At 43.3% G+C, this 16,301-nt stretch overlaps 2 protein-coding genes across 2 annotated transcripts in view; both read right to left on the bottom strand.

Annotated features, from left to right (window-relative positions):
* snx29 (sorting nexin 29) overlaps nucleotides 1-12,544 on the bottom strand; it is a 103,425-nt gene extending 90,881 nt beyond the window's left edge. Inside the window, exons 1-13 of the mRNA XM_084141778.1 lie at nucleotides 12,109-12,544; nucleotides 11,337-11,401; nucleotides 9,574-9,626; nucleotides 9,319-9,443; nucleotides 4,535-4,715; nucleotides 4,361-4,431; nucleotides 3,660-3,929; nucleotides 3,124-3,499; nucleotides 2,863-2,981; nucleotides 2,466-2,550; nucleotides 2,247-2,335; nucleotides 652-715; nucleotides 317-445 (exon numbers count right to left, since the gene is read on the bottom strand). Of these exons, the coding sequence (XP_083997904.1) occupies nucleotides 317-445; nucleotides 652-715; nucleotides 2,247-2,335; nucleotides 2,466-2,550; nucleotides 2,863-2,981; nucleotides 3,124-3,499; nucleotides 3,660-3,929; nucleotides 4,361-4,431; nucleotides 4,535-4,715; nucleotides 9,319-9,443; nucleotides 9,574-9,626; nucleotides 11,337-11,401; nucleotides 12,109-12,115 (1,634 nt within the window). The 5' untranslated portion in view covers nucleotides 12,116-12,544. The remainder of the gene's footprint in view (nucleotides 1-316; nucleotides 446-651; nucleotides 716-2,246; nucleotides 2,336-2,465; nucleotides 2,551-2,862; nucleotides 2,982-3,123; nucleotides 3,500-3,659; nucleotides 3,930-4,360; nucleotides 4,432-4,534; nucleotides 4,716-9,318; nucleotides 9,444-9,573; nucleotides 9,627-11,336; nucleotides 11,402-12,108) is intronic.
* A 213-nt stretch (nucleotides 12,545-12,757) lies between these two features.
* tnfrsf17 (TNF receptor superfamily member 17) lies at nucleotides 12,758-15,064 on the bottom strand (the record flags this gene model as incomplete). Its single annotated transcript, XM_084142003.1, has 3 exons — nucleotides 13,887-15,064; nucleotides 13,470-13,613; nucleotides 12,758-13,053 (listed from the first exon to the last, which is right to left on the bottom strand). The coding sequence occupies exons 1-3, from the start codon at nucleotides 14,002-14,004 to the stop codon at nucleotides 12,758-12,760; spliced, it is 558 nt and encodes a 185-aa protein (XP_083998129.1). The 5' UTR covers nucleotides 14,005-15,064.
* Nucleotides 15,065-16,301: the final 1,237 nt, after the last annotated feature.

The raw sequence follows: 16,301 nt of genomic DNA, 5'->3' as shown, positions 1-16,301 counted from the left end.
CTACTATTGATCAGATCAGGCCAGATTTGGGTGGAGGATAGCGCTTGAGTCTGAGTGGCTGGAGTTTCCTGTTTGTCTTGAAGGCGCAGAGGAGCGGAAGGACTAAATGACTCAAATATAAAAAGTGCACATCGCAGCATACTCAACCCAAAAAACACACTCATACTCAATTTAACTTCTTAAGACTGTTTCCAGTGAATGTGGGTTTGTCTGTCTCTAACCACCAATATTCCTATTGTAGCACAGGGATAGGAAACCAACTGAGCCATGGGAAGCTGCCATTGGGAACAACAACCACCAGCGATCTGGTACCCACCTCCCCAGAGCCTGGACCTTGGCTGTGTGTCTCTCCTCCAGCTCATCCAGGCGTCTCCTCAGGGCGTCTGTCTCCTGTCTCAGCCCAGCAGAGTGCTCCATCTCCCCATCCAGCAGGCTGCGCAGGGACCTGGAGCCCCGTAGGACACAACAACACAATACTGTTACCATACAGTCACACACACACACAACAGAACACTGGCATACACTGACAGTCTGCTCACAACACACTGTCTCAGAAAACCCACATACATACATAGCTCTAAATTCAACTTGATTTTTCAGGTCAAAGATCAACTCATCCCATCCCACCAACAGTAGCAGAGAGGATCTCACGTGTTCAGTTCATCCAGCTCATCCTTCCTGTTCATCATGGCTACTATGGCCTGGCGGAGCTCCACTGTGGACGGAGGACAGAGACCGTTAACAACACTGAGACAAACAAAACACAGACACAAAATAATATATATCTGTAAAAGTGTTTACTGTTCACATTTCTTTTACTCAGCTCATATTTAAGTCTCATCATTAGCGGAGCTGACTGATACCTAAATACTAACCTGGTTCCATACTGTACTGTGCTGCCTGTAGCCAACTCTTCTGTCGTTGTCATGACGACACACAAGTTAGCTCCAGAACATAGAGCATGGGACCAGCCAGGCTACTAAAATACCACCTCTGCCCAGATACAAACACACTTTAGCACCATACAGTCACAGCACAGCTCTGTATTCACATGACGGATATAGGCTAATTTATAGCACTGAACTGAGAGAAGTAGGTCTATGGAAAAAGGGCCAAGATACGGCAGCCTTATGAATACCAAAGTATTTACTCAATTAAAAGTGAATGAATAATGCAGATCAGCTGTTGGTTCCATTAACAGCAGGAAGCGCGAAGAAGTGGAGCGCGTTTTGGCCCCCGACACATTTCAAAAAGTAGGTTTACAACCCAAAGTGCCTGGTTGAGGAGGTAAAGAAGAGGAAAGGTAGAGGAGGAGAGCCCCATTATATCTGGAGCTCCCAACTCCACATCAGTGCTCCAGAAATAGGTGTGACATTTACGACAACCATGCGTTCACCACAGGAAGCCAGCACCGGCGATCCATTAAGGAGCTTTATAGAGAGGCACCCCTCTGTTGCACTACAACTGTGTGTGTGCTTGTGCGTATGTGTGTTTGTGTGTGTGTGTGTGTGTGAGATGCAAGCAGTGTATGGATTTGGACAATGGTTCCCATTACAGATCCAGTTAAGCAGCAGGTGCCTTTATGTTTTTTTTTTTATACTGCACACAATGTTCCCTATCTGTACACACAAACACAAAAGTGCACACACACAGATCTCCTCTTTTGAGAGCTGCTAATCTTGTGAGTGTTCGACTATAGACGTGAGTCATGACTATAGATGTGCCTGTGGGTCTTCCACAGTGCTTAAAGACAGACCGCCACACTCAGATCCCCTGCACTAACTCACATTACAGGCTTAGTGTGGTCTACATACTGGGAACACTTTGCATCAATATGAGCATCAGCCAGGCTACCCTCTGCTATGCTTTAGGAAATTACGCAAATCACGTTCTGGAGTCGAAAACAGAGACAGCGTGTAAACTGTTGACTGAATCAGGGCATTTTACATTCCAGGAAGTTTTGAAAGACAGTAGAGCTGACGAAATGTGGATTAATGATGTGTGTTGTTTACAGAAATGTAATCTATCAAAGAAGACATGATTTTCTGAGTGTATCGTTCTGTTTCAGTCAAATCATCCTTTGTTACGGTAAACTGTAGGCTACCATTTGAGTACACAGAGGCACACTGATACTGAATCAGCAGTGCCATCTCCTGGTTGAATAAGGAAATGATCATCATACTGGATTCCCTTCTTATTACCAAACACATAATAATAATAACACATGTAGAGTATACCACACACACCCACTGTCATGGACTCTGGTAGACCTGGCGTGGCATTGGGCAGCACACTGGAGAGAGGTGCATTTTGGACCGGCGGGCTGGGCTCCAAGCTGTAACACCACAGAGAGAGAGAGGTTACATGCATATCTCCAACCAATAACTCAAGACTATTGCAGTGAATGCGGTTTTCCTCCCTCCCTTGTTAAGATGATGCTAATGTAAAATGGATTGATAACTTACTTGAACCGTAGCTGGGATCTGGTCTCGTAGTCGCCGACTGGACCTGTGGAATCTGTCTGTACAGGAAATGCAACTGTATCCTCCACTGAGCCGATTAAAACAAAATGAAAGTGAAAACCAATGAGAGTGAGAGAGAGAAAGTACGTAAATGCTGACAAATCTGTCTGGGTTTAATGCTTTCCATGTACACTTCCATTTTCTCATGAGCTTCATCTCTAAGCAACCTCGCCCACTATTCTCTTTTAACACCAGTCTGATGTTGCTATAGAAACTATCCCCAAAAATGAACACTATGAACCAACACATTATAACCAAACTTCTGTGGTTGTGTAAGAAATGACTGGTGGGCCAAGAGGACTGGGTTGAGAAACACTGCTGTAGAGGAGAGGAGCCTCACCTGGCTGAGAGTAGGAGTGGCTGGGGGCCACAGGGATGAGGATGTCTGAACTGCCATTATCAGTCATGGCCTGCAGTGGGCTCCACGTTGACACACTGGATAGGCTCCCCACCACCACTCTGTAAACACACACACACGTTACAACACAGATAAAGTACACCTGTTTGTATCAATACTTGTTTAGGAGTTTCTCTCCCTGCTTATTGTATAGTTAAGAAAGTGCTAGATTATGTATAATCATTAGTCTCCATGGTTACTCACTGGTCAGCGCTGGCCGTGTCATGAAAGGGGCTCTGTGGCTGTGGCCTACTCTTGTATACCTCTTCCTCTTCCTCCTCCTCCTCATTATCAATAATCTTGGTGTCAGGCAGAGCTCTGGAGAAAGGAGGAGACCCGGCCCAGCTGACTATGCCAGGCTCGGGCAGCCCGTTCTGGAGAGGCGAGAGGGAGAAGGAGGGCTCCAGTGGGTCAATACCCTCCTCCAGACTGACCTGAGGAGTAGTGGTGCTCTTCCTGAGAGTGACAGTCCCCCCACCCTCCTCCTCCTCGTCCTCCGCTCCCCCATCCAGGTCGTGGTCGAAGGAGATGATGTTGGTGATTTTCTTTCTCCTCCGTCGCTCCTTCCTCAGGCCAGAGTCTGGAGCGGAGTGCGAAAACATGTAGTCATTTTAATCTCCATGTTTGTTGGCGTATTATTCTTTCCCTAAGTAATGATATGAATAGAACTGAATATAAATAATTGGTTATATGCACTGTCCCCCGCTGAGTCTGAGTTCATTGTAATTTCTCCTCCCTACCTGTGGAGACGCTGCGTGGCAGGACAGGCAATGGGTCTGAGGATCCGTCAGGGCGGTGGGTGGGGGTGAAGCCTGGCACCACAGCGGTGGCGGTGCTGATCTCCCGGAGTAGAGTGCTCACCCCCTGCGTAGACTCCTTCCATAGACTCCCTATGCCCTGGGTCGACTCCTTCAGGAGGTGGCTCACGGAGGAGGAGGAGCCGCCCGCCCGGGTCACACCGTTCAGGTCTGTGTTGTCGATGTTGATGGCAAACAGGATGGAGTTTAGTCCTGTGTGAAGGGTGGAGAGAGAGGAGAGGATCTAGTTAGTAGTCATTCACACAGCACTACTAGTGGTAGTGGATAAGGTGAGTTGGTTCCCCCCAACTTACAATGTATAGCTCCCTGAGAATTGGAAAAGTGCTATATAAATCAAAATCCATCAGCACTGCACTACACACAGTAGGTGGGTAAACTCCGATTGCCGGTCGCGGTGAAAAAAGTAACACTCCCTATACTTTCAATGCATCTTCCCGTAAATTAAAAATAAAAAAGGTGAGTAAACAGCGTTTACGTGCGTTCACCCTCCACTACAACACTGACTGCACATCACACAGGGAATAAGTGACTCAACTGTGACTCATGGCTTACTGTAAAGTAGCTCTCTGAATGGCAGAGACATGAATGTGTGTTCACCACAGGAATCAGAGTCATGCTCTCACCTGCAGCCATGGTGGGCAGCATGCTGGCTCGCTCCTCGTCCAGAATAAACGCCCAGTCTTCATAGAAGGTGCTAGAAAACACAAAGAAATAAGATATACTGGCAAGAAAGGTCCACACTCCACACACACTGACCTGAGATAAATACAGACGCACAAACAGACACACACTCTTACCTGAGGCGTATGCGGTCTGCGAGCATCGTGTGTAGGTAGCGTTCTAGTGAGTGTTCGTTGAGGGCACAGCGGAGCCAGGCGCGGCCACGGCCCAGCTCAGAGAAGATGTGTCTCAGGGAGTAGAACCGCTGCAGCTCATGGCGGTTCAGATGCTCCTTCACATAGAACCAGAACGTCAGCTCTGAGAGAGACAGAGAGAGAGACAGAGAGAGAGAGAGAGAGAGAGAAAGAGAGATGCACCAAAAAGAAAGTGAATGTCCACTGCTTGCTACTCCCAAGATCTATATCCTCTAACACAGCTAGAATTTGAACTCATTTCTACACCATTAAAGCCGTTTCTTACCAACTGAAGCTTCTGAATGGCCATGTCAAAGGTCAGAGATCAAAAGGTCAGAGAGCAGCCACTAGAAGCTTAAAGATAATCTAAGTCATCACAGTTCTAAACCATCATATTCATCCACTGACTAATTAGCAATGTTTCACACCTTCTTCCTTTTCCTCAGTTTGTCATCAAGACCTCAGCAACTCCCCAGAGGATAGAGTCACACAACACATCACCTATTGGCCAACAGAGTTTTCACTCTTTTTATAACCTCCAACTTGCAAGACAGTTTGAAAGTCTGTTCGCTGTAAGTTTTCAAGTTCTTGATAATTAGTGTGAATAACTGCTATGGAGGTCTCTCTTTAGCATAGCATTACCATATGGCCTTAGAACAATGTGTTATACAACAGCCTATTTCAGTCTGTAGCACTGGACTTATTAAACACTCATTATGGTAGCTGTGTCCCAGAGATCTCTCTCTATCATCACCAGGGCTTTGTTAACTGGGACAGGAAGGGCTAAGGGAGAGGCCCAATAAACTTTTTTTAAATCTATAAACTTGAAGTATTGTAATTTCCCAAATACATAGTCTATACATCTAAAAACATTAATGCAATGTAAAAACAAGTTGACAGAGGTTAAAGTGTGCTTTCTCAATTTACCCAATTTTGCCAACCGTTACTTTAGACAAAATCAAGATGTCTTTTGTATGAAAAATCTTAAAATTACAGCATATTTTGAGCAAATTCAGAATTTGCGATTAATCGTAATTAATCACAGCAAACCCTGCAATTAACTCGATTAAATGTTTTAATCGTTTGACAGCCCTAATTATAATAACATCTGGCCCACTGACACCTCTTTTCAAACTTGTTCAGCCAGCCAAGTATCAGCAAGAGGTCGAAGTAGATCAGTATAGCACCCATCTGAACTAAATTGCACCTTTCAAAAAAGTTAAATCACAATCAGAATTATCTGTTTGAATTTTACCACTGCTTCTTTTAAGAAACCACAACAGGTGCTGTGCTGCCCTCGGAGAGAACGAGAGAGAGAGAGAATTTCCTTTCTTGTAGTTTTTGACTAAATCTGTTGCATAACCATCTGGTTTCACAGCCAGTATCTGCACCTGGTTTCTCTATCAGTCGTCCTACAGCATCTGTTTCCTGCATGGAGAGTAGACCCTCATCACGGCCGTTCTCTCCTACTGAGGTGAGTACAGTATTCTCAGGTCCCCAGTTTCCCAGGCTAATATTAGGTATGCTCCTTTTTTTGTTTTTATAGCACCTTGCACTTGTACCTTTTCTATTCTTTCGAACATGGATTAAATTAAGTACATTATTTTAGCATCTCGGCCTCCTTTGGTTATTCCTTTTCACGGTTTGAGTGCGAGTAGCTTTTCAACTCTACTAATATTAGGCTGTTACTAGGGAAGTCGAATGAATGGGCTGCTGCACGGTCACTATGGGGAGCTCTTTCTAGAGCCCCCGGTTAAATTAAGAGCCTTTTTAAAATCTCTAAATGGTTAAACTAGTGAGAAATACATGTGATTATTGAAAAAATCTGAGAGTTTGCTCAATTTACTATCATCCTAAATTAAGATATTGAATTACTTTGCCATATCGAATTAATGTATATTACGCTACTTTCCATGATGTGGACAGTATGTGTTACTACATTACACAAGCTGACGTTTTGACCACCTCAAATTGGGAGAATTACATATCCTTTTTACCTCAGATTGGTGATGTTAGTATAAAAATGTATAGTCAACACGATGACACAAGATCAATTGCTTAAAACAGATCAATATATTTGGTTTTGTACTGTTAATTTTGTCATACTCACTGGGGGTCGCAGGACTTAGAACGCAGATATAATTTTATTTCTCAAATGGCACAGATAGTTCGGGGAGGTATCGCTATAAATGTTGCTGGCCACACACCAATACACTGATTTGACAGACAAATTATCACTTAAATAGCAGCCAACCGTTGTCACTGTTTATATCCTATGGCGGGTCATGATTTGTTGACGTTAACTAACAGAAAAAGTGGTTTGTTCCCTTTTCCATGATGGCAGCCTCCCAAAATCAACATCCGCCATCCCAAAATATAGATATACAGTGGGGAAAAAAAGTATTTAGTCAGCCACCAATTGTGCAAGTTCTCCCACTTAAAAAGATGAGAGAGGCCTGTAATTTTCATCATAGGTACACGTCAACTATGACAGACAAATTGAGGGAAAAAAATCCAGAAAATCACATTGTAGGATTTTTAATGAATGTATTTGCAAATTATGGTGGAAAATAAGTATTTGGTCACCTACAAACAAGCACGATTTCTGGCTCTCACAGACCTGTAACTTCTTATTTAAGAGGCTCCTCTGTCCTCCACTCGTTACCTGTATTAATTGCACCTGTTTGAACTTATCAGTATAAAAGACACCTGTCCACAACCTCAAACAGTCACACTCCAAACTCCACTATGGCCAAGACCAAAGAGCTGTCAAAGGACACCAGAAACAAAATTGTAGACCTGCACCAGGCTGGGAAGACTGAATCTGCAATAGGTAAGCAGCTTGGTTTGAAGAAATCAACTGTGGGAGCAATTATTAGGAAATGGAAGACATACAAGACCACTGACAATCTCCCTCAATCTGGGGCTCCACGCAAGATCTCACCCCGTGGGGTCAAAATGATCACAAGAACGGTGAGCAAAAATCCCAGAACCACACGGGGGGACCTAGTGAATGACCTGCAGAGAGCTGGGACCAAAGTAACAAAGCCTACCATCAGTAACACACTACGCCGCCAGGGATTCAAATCCTGCAGTGCCAGACGTGTCCCCCTGCTTAAGCCAGTACATGTCCAGGCCCTTCTGAAGTTTGCTAGAATGCATTTGGATGATCCAGAAGAGGATTGGGAGAATGTCATATGGTCAGATGAAACCAAAATATAACTTTTTGGTAAAAACTCAACTCGTCGTGTTTGGAGGACAAAGAATGCTGAGTTGCATCCAAAGAACACCATACCTACTGTGAAGCATGGGGGTGGAAACATCATGCTTTGGGGCTGTTTTTCTGCAAAGGGACCAGGACGACTGATCCGTGTAAAGGAAAGAATGAATGGGGCCATGTATCGTGAGATTTTGAGTGAAAACCTCCTTCCATCAGCAAGGGCATTGAAGATGAAACGTGGCTGGGTCTTTCAGCATGACAATGATCCCAAACACACCGCCCGGGCAACGAAGGAGTGGCTTCGTAAGAAGCATTTCAAGGTCCTGGAGTGGCCTAGCCAGTCTCCAGATCTCAACCCCATAGAAAATCTTTGGAGGGAGTTGAAAGTCCGTGTTGCCCAGCGACAGCCCCAAAACATCACTGCTCTAGAGGAGATCTGCATTGAGGAATGGGCCAAAATACCAGCAACAGTGTGTGAAAACCTTGTGAAGACTTACAGAAAACGTTTGGCCTGTGTCATTGCCAACAAAGGGTATATAACAAAGTATTGAGAAACTTTTGTTATTGACCAAATACTTATTTTCCACCATAATTTGCAAATAAATTCATAAAAAATCCTACAATGTGATTTTCTGGATTTTTTTTTCTCATTTTGGCTGTCATAGTTGACGTGTACCTATGATGAAAATTACAGGCCTCTCTCATCTTTTTAAGTGGGAGAACATGCACAATTGGTGGCTGACTAAATACTTTTTTTCCCCACTGTAAGCCTTCTACAAGTTCTCATCTAACCAACCATGTATAGGTTATTCCATGTGGCCTTTGAATAGTGCTAGTTTAAACAGCACTACACCCCAAAAGTTTGCCCCCTGTTCTATTGACTTCAGCGTGATATCGATGGAAGTGATTAACAAAAAAAGTGTTGCGTTACACTTACCGCGTTTGCGACCCACTTGAATCAAAATGCAACACTTCAAAATGTAGCTAGATGTCTTCTACAAATTGTCTATGTGCAACCTCATCTCCCCCCTCTCGCTCAATTGATTTTAACATGATAATCGAAGAGAACATTGGATATTGATTTGGACTCTTTAAAACTGTCTTTTGACATTAGGCTATTTATCAATATGCCTTGTCAACAAGAAGCAGCGACAGCATCCATTTCAACTTAAGTTTAAGGAATATAAATGGAACTTTCAACATAAATTTCCAATAGTATTGTACTTAATCAGGTAGAAACTGCTGAATGAATCCAAAAACGTGCTGTGATTGATTTATTTTGATGATATACCAGAAAATCACCCAAACGGGTTTGCCCACTATTTCTACCATAGTGACTGCAGTGGTTCTTATAGTCTGACTCAGAGTCATATAGCTCTGGTCTGACCTAATCTTCAAGGACCCCTGAAGGGCCCCCAGTGCAGATAAAGATCACCAGTACTTCCTGGAAAAACTTTTTTATACTTCATATCACTGACTAATCTGTTTCCAGGTCATGTGACTGTACCTGCTTCAGTCTTGCTGGTGAATCCTGCGGCCTGCTTAATGGCAGCAGCAGTGAGAGCCAGGCCTTTACTCTTCCTCAGGCCATGCTGGAGGACAGCCTCAAACTGAGCACACAAACAGATCACCCTACAGGGGAGATACAAATACCAACATTACAATACATCACACATACGCATTCTACATAACACGCATTACACACACACACACACAAATCAGTAAATCATATCAGTTTTATTATAATAATGCACATTGGTACCTGCTGTCTAAATCTGAGGCAATCTCCTTTCTTCCTCCAAAGCGGATTTGGCACTGAAGAGACATGAAGAATGAAGATGACATGGCTTTCAAAATAACTATGATGCAACACTTTTACTTCCTCAATGGTAGCCTGCCAGCTAGAGTCCACAACATCAAACCAGGTCGAGGAACAACACAATGTGCACAGTATTATGCCTTATAAACAATAGAAAGATGATAAGTTCACTGTAATTACACTGTAAAAGCACATCATTATGACAGTTTATGATTATATGACTAATTTGACCATAGCCGTAATGCACTCCTCTTCAGTGGAGATTATCCATAGAAGAGGGCAATGGGGCAGCTAACATAACCTGTCCTTTCACGTACAGGGCAGCTAACATAACCTGTCCTTTCACGTACAGGGCAGCTAACATAACCTGTCCTTTTACGTACAGGGCAGCTAACATAACCTGTCCTTTCACGTACAGGGCAGCTAACATAACCTGTCCTGACACGTACAGTGCAGCTAACATAACCTGTCCTGACACGTACAGTGCAGCTAACATAACCTGTCCTGACACGTACAGGGCAGCTAACATAACCTGTCCTGACACGTACAGGTCAGCTAACATAACCTGTCCTGACACGTACAGGGCAGCTAACATAACCTGTCCTGACACGTACAGTGCAGCTAACATAACCTGTCCTGACACGTACAGTGCAGCTAACATAACCTGTCCTGACACGTACAGGTCAGCTAACATAACCTGTCCTGACACGTACAGGTCAGCTAACATAACCTGTCCTGACACGTACAGGTCAGCTAACATAACCTGTCCTGACACGTACAGTGCAGCTAACATAACCTGTCCTGACACATACAGGGCAGCTAACATAACCTGTCCTGACACGTACAGGTCAGCTAACATAACCTGTCCTGACACGTACAGTGCAGCTAACATAACCTGTCCTGACACGTACAGGGCAGCTAACATAACCTGTCCTGACACGTACAGGGCAGCTAACATAACCTGTCCTGACACGTACAGGTCAGCTAACATAACCTGTCCTGACACGTACAGGGCAGCTAACATAACCTGTCCTGACACGTACAGGGCAGCTAACATAACCTGTCCTGACACGTACAGGTCAGCTAACATAACCTGTCCTGACACGTACAGTGCAGCTAACATAACCTGTCCTGACACATACAGGGCAGCTAACATAACCTGTCCTGACACTTACAGTGCAGCTAACATAACCTGTCCTGACACGTACAGTGCAGCTAACATAACCTGTCCTGACACGTACAGTGCAGCTAACATAACCTGTCCTGACACGTACAGTGCAGCTAACATAACCTGTCCTGACACTTACAGTGCAGGTATAAATGTTGCTGAGTGTTATGATTGTTGTGACCCTTCACCTAATCTCTCATGGACAGATCTACATAAACATAACTGGTACCGACAGTAGAATCTGTCGGGAAGGAATGGGATGCGTGGGATAACGAGCTGTAGTAGTTCCAATGTTTGTGTTTTTCCATCACTGGTTATTTGGATAAATCACAATTTTGCAGGTGTTAACATCTTTTGAATTTCAGAAGGGGAGGAGACATTCGGCCTGTAACATGCAAAGAGAGAGGGTGGAGCTCCTCGTTCCAGTTCCACTCCTCGTTAAATCTCTTCTCTTAACATGTATGGACCCAGAACTTAATCGAGAAGCTGATCAATTATGCAAGACTTCAGTTCTGGGTTAACCGAGATTACCCTTCACCTGTTTGACTGCGTCCAGCAGCCTCTCTAGCAGGTGTTGTCTCTTTGCGTCATTCTGCTGAGGGCCTGGAAAGGACAAGGAGGACAATCATACAAACATGACTGTCTGTCAGTTTGGTAATCTCATCTCAGATTTCTGTCCTAGGAGTGACTAGCCTGCATAATGGACAAGTCATTTCTGGCTAAATCACAGAGCTGTACAACAATTCCACCAAGCTTATCAGAAATGTATACAATGATGTGTTCCACAATGAAAAATATGATTTGATCAAATATATCTTTATTCTACAGTAGGATGGTGACATAACACATATTGGAGATACTGTAATAACAAGAAAAGGTTGTTGTAATAAGTATTCACCAACAAATACATGCAGTTTGTTAAGAAGGCACTACCTTGGAGAAAGTTATGGGCAAGATGAAGTTGGTCAGGACTCAGGAGCAATAACAAAATAGGTCTAATATGGTTAGAGTTCTCTCTTTGATGTATCAACAATTTATTTCTTCCTGACTTCTATGGTGTCATGCAGTCAAGCCATAACTCGATTTGCATGAGGAGATTCAAGATACCCGCGGGAAGAAAGTCATAATCTATCCTTTACACCTGCCTGAACTCATGATGAGAATTATGCGTTGTCATCCATTCTAAACCTCCTTGTTTTAATAGGCCTATATGTGCGCAAAACAGACAAAAGTCACGTAATAAGCCAAAGCCAGATTTCAACTGGTGATGGTAAAACAAAAAGTTCATGTTTTTTTTAGCTACAACTCACCGTTCATTCTGTCAGTCCGAGTCGTTAGTGTTGTTGTTGACACACCACATGTAAACTAGTTCATAGCTCTTCAGTTCGACATGATGGAAATCCAGAATTATATTGTTATTCTGTACGAACCGAACCCCGGGAGGCAGAGAGCACTACTTCCATGATGCCGCCCTCCCTTCTTCCCATCAACACAACCGCGGTCCGTAGCCCACTGTTGCGCGTGTCGGCTGGAACTACAGAGGCCTGCGAGTAGCCGTTTATCACTATCGCTATAAGAGTTAAACCGAGTCACATTTGTCGATCAAATGTTTGACTAACAAACCCAGAAGCAGTTGTAGTTTCAGTGACTGGACTGTCGTGGCTCTGGTTAATCGTTTAGTTGTAACAAAATGAATGTATTGTGACACTGGTACCACTGCCACTGCCTGCAAAGCGAAACAGCGTCGGCGCTGCAGGTCACATGACCAGACACACTGTTGTCATATGATAAGATAGGGGTGGTGTGGGATCTGTAGTTCATTAATATGACCTCTGTTAAACATTCACTTGCTTTCAAACACGTTCATTAATAGTTTTCTCTTTATATGGCAAGCAGTGTGTGTGTGTGTGTGTGTGTGTGTGTGTGTGTGTGTGTGTGTGTGTGTGTAGACTAGAGACATCAAGCTACAAAGCCAGACCTCCACAACCCCAATGTCTTTCCCTCTGTAATTTCATCTGTGTGGTTAAAGATCTCTACTGTCTTGGTTGTGACCAGTATGGTGGTGCCCTCCTCCGTGGAAGGGACAGGCAAGTTGGAGTTGCAGTCAGGAGTCTGGCTGTATGTTCCCTCCTGGAGAACCATGGCTCCAGCTCCACTCGTCAAGCTGTCCTGTCCCATGATAAACACTGTCTGCTCAGGGACATCATCAGAGACCCTTTCAGTCCTGGGACACTCTGCTTCCTGTAGTCGTGATACTGGGAGATAACATTGATGTGAGTTACATACTGTATAATAGAGATATAGGGTTAGGCAATGTATTGGGTATAGTCACAAGGATATGCATTAGATTTAAAAAAGTGTAGTTCTTCACAGAGTTTTTACATTTGACTTATCATGAATGGAGGAGAATTTCCATTCATCACAAGTAATGAGTGAATCAATCACAAATCAGATGTGGAAGCATTGTCACGTATTGTGACAGACAGGCATAACCTGTGTGCCTACTGCTAACAGCGAATCACTGTATAATAATTTCCCATCATATGAAATGTGAAAGCAAGCGTTGTCATATTATGACTGACAGGCAGATACTGTAACCTGTCTGCTGATAACAGCCCATCACTATATAACCACATATCACTTCCCTACGCTTCTTTGTGTTTTATCTTACATTTGTTCCTTGGGAAACGTCTGCATGTCTTCTTCCTCAGTACCTGCAGCAGCAGCAGGAGAGTAGTAAAAGCACACAGGAACACAAACAGCCAGACCAGGGTCAGACGAATGTTGAACGGCTCAGGGGCTTTGCTCTCTGATGCTGGACAGGTTAACAACAGAAAAACATATGTTCATAATGTTCATACTATATCCTACACTGGGCCAGCTTCATTTGTCTATGCTTCCTTCGCTTGAGTATAAGGACTAACAATACAATGTCTCACAAAACAATTCAGATGCCAATATTTATAACAATGCTCAAACATATTCTATAACAATACAAATAAAATCATGTTTATTCATGTACAGCTGCATTGTAATTTCAGAACTCAAATGATCAAAATTAGAAATGTAAAAACAGTATTGTACTTACATTGAGTACAGTATGTTGTGCAAACCCTGGGCGGTGAATTGCATCGTAAATAGCATTGTTTACACTCCTCGACTAGCCCATCATAGTAGTATCCCAGTCCACACTGTCCTTCTGACATAGCAATACAGTATAAGACAATCAAGAATACGATCTGAAATAGATGCTAAAATGGTGTACGTTTCAGTGACTGAGATTGACTGGGCAGTTATGGGGGCCTGGTTTTAAAAGAGAATACATAATATTTAAATAATGTGTAATGTAGGGGAAATCCCTCTGCTACACAGAGTCTGGTGAGATTTCAGAACGAGAGAGGAACTACACCCACAGCACGAGGGTGTTATTCACCACAGAAAGTAGGTAAATACACTGAGTACCCCCAAAACTCCATCCCACCGAAACAGACTGAAATTTAATGCTGTCTTTTAAACAGATCTTACACTCAAACGAATTATAATTTTCACAATTTCACAATATAATTCCAACCCCATAGTGTGCCATCAGAAAGTATTCACACCCATTGACTTTTTCCACATTTTCTTGTGTTACAAAGTGGGATTCAAAAGGATTTAATTGTCATTTTTTGTCAACGATCTTCACAAAATACTCTGTAATGTCAAAGTGGAATTCTAAAATCATGAAAAATAAAACACTAATATATCTATTAGTGTAAGTATTCAACCCCCTGAGTCAATACATGTTAGAATCCCCTTTGCCAGCGATTACAGCTTTGAGTCTTTCTATAAGTCTCTAAGAGCTTTCCACACCTGGACTGTGCAACATTTGCCCATTATTCTTTTTAAAATTCTTTAAGCTTTGTCAAATTGGTTGTTGATCATTGCTAGACAACTATTTTCAGGTCTTGCCATAGATTTTCAAGCAGATTTAAGTCAAAACTGTAACTCGGCCACTTAGGAACATTCACTGCCTTCTTGGTAAGCAACTCCAGTGTAGATTTGGCCTTGTGTTTTAGCTTATTGTCCTGCTGAAAGGTGAATTAATCTCCCAGTGTCTGATGGAAAGAAGACTGAACCAGGTTTTCCTCTAGGATTTTGCCTGTGCTTACCTCCATTTCATTTATTTTTTATCCTGAAAAACTCCCCTGTCCTTATTGACTACAAGCATACAGTGGGGAAAAAAAGTATTTAGTCAGCCACCAATTGTGCAAGTTCTCCCACTAAAAAAGATGAGAGAGGCCTGTAATTTTCATCATAGGTACACGTCAACTATGACAGACAAAATGAGAAAAAAAATCCAGAAAATCACATTGTAGGATTTTTAATGAATTTATTTGCAAATTATGGTGGAAAATAAGTATTTGGTCAATAACAAACGTTTCTCAATACTTTGTTATATACCCTTTGTTGGCAATGACACAGGTCAAACGTTTTCTGTAAGTCTTCACAAGGTTTTCACACACTGTTGCTGGTATTTTGGCCCATTCCTCCATGCAGATCTCCTCTAGAGCAGTGATGTTTTGGGGCTGTCGCTGGGCAACACAGACTTTCAACTCCCTCCAAAGATTTTCTATGGGGTTGAGATCTGGAGACTGGCTAGGCCACTCCAGGACCTTGAAATGCTTCTTACGAAGCCACTCCTTCGTTGCCCGGGCGGTGTGTTTGGGATCATTGTCATGCTGAAAGACCCAGCCACGTTTCATCTTCAATGCCCTTGCTGATGGAAGGAGGTTTTCACTCAAAATCTCACGATACATGGCCCCATTCATTCTTTCCTTTACACGGATCAGTCGTCCTGGTCCCTTTGCAGAAAAACAGCCCCAAAGCATGATGTTTCCACCCCCATGCTTCACAGTAGGTATGGTGTTCTTTGGATGCAACTCAGCATTCTTTGTCCTCCAAACACGACGAGTTGAGTTTTTACCAAAAAGTTCTATTTTGGTTTCATCTGACCATATGACATTCTCCCAATCCTCTTCTGGATCATCCAAATGCACTCTAGCAAACTTCAGACGGGCCTGGACATGTACTGGCTTAAGCAGGGGGACACGTCTGGCACTGCAGGATTTGAGTCCCTGGCGGCGTAGGGTGTTACTGATGGTAGGCTTTGTTACTTTGGTCCCAGCTCTCTGCAGGTCATTCACTAGGTCCCCCCGTGTGGTTCTGGGATTTTTGCTCACCGTTCTTGTGATCATTTTGACCCCACGGGGTGAGATCTTGCGTGGAGCCCCAGATCGAGGGAGATTATCAGTGGCCTTGTATGTCTTCCATTTCCTAATAATTGCTCCCACAGTTGATTTCTTCAAACCAAGCTGCTTACCTATTGCAGATTCAGTCTTCCCAGCCTGGTGCAGGTCTACACTTTTGTTTCTGGTGTCCTTTGACAGCTCTTTGGTCTTGGCCATAGTGGAGTTTGGAGTGTGACTGTTTGAGGTTGTGGACAGGTGTCTTTTATACTGAA

This window comes from Coregonus lavaretus (genome assembly GCF_964263955.1).
Source record: "Coregonus lavaretus genome assembly, chromosome: 25".
Taxonomy (NCBI): domain Eukaryota; kingdom Metazoa; phylum Chordata; class Actinopteri; order Salmoniformes; family Salmonidae; genus Coregonus; species Coregonus lavaretus.
The sequence above is the reverse complement of the archived record's forward strand: the minus strand, read 5'-3'. Positions and strand labels throughout refer to the sequence as shown.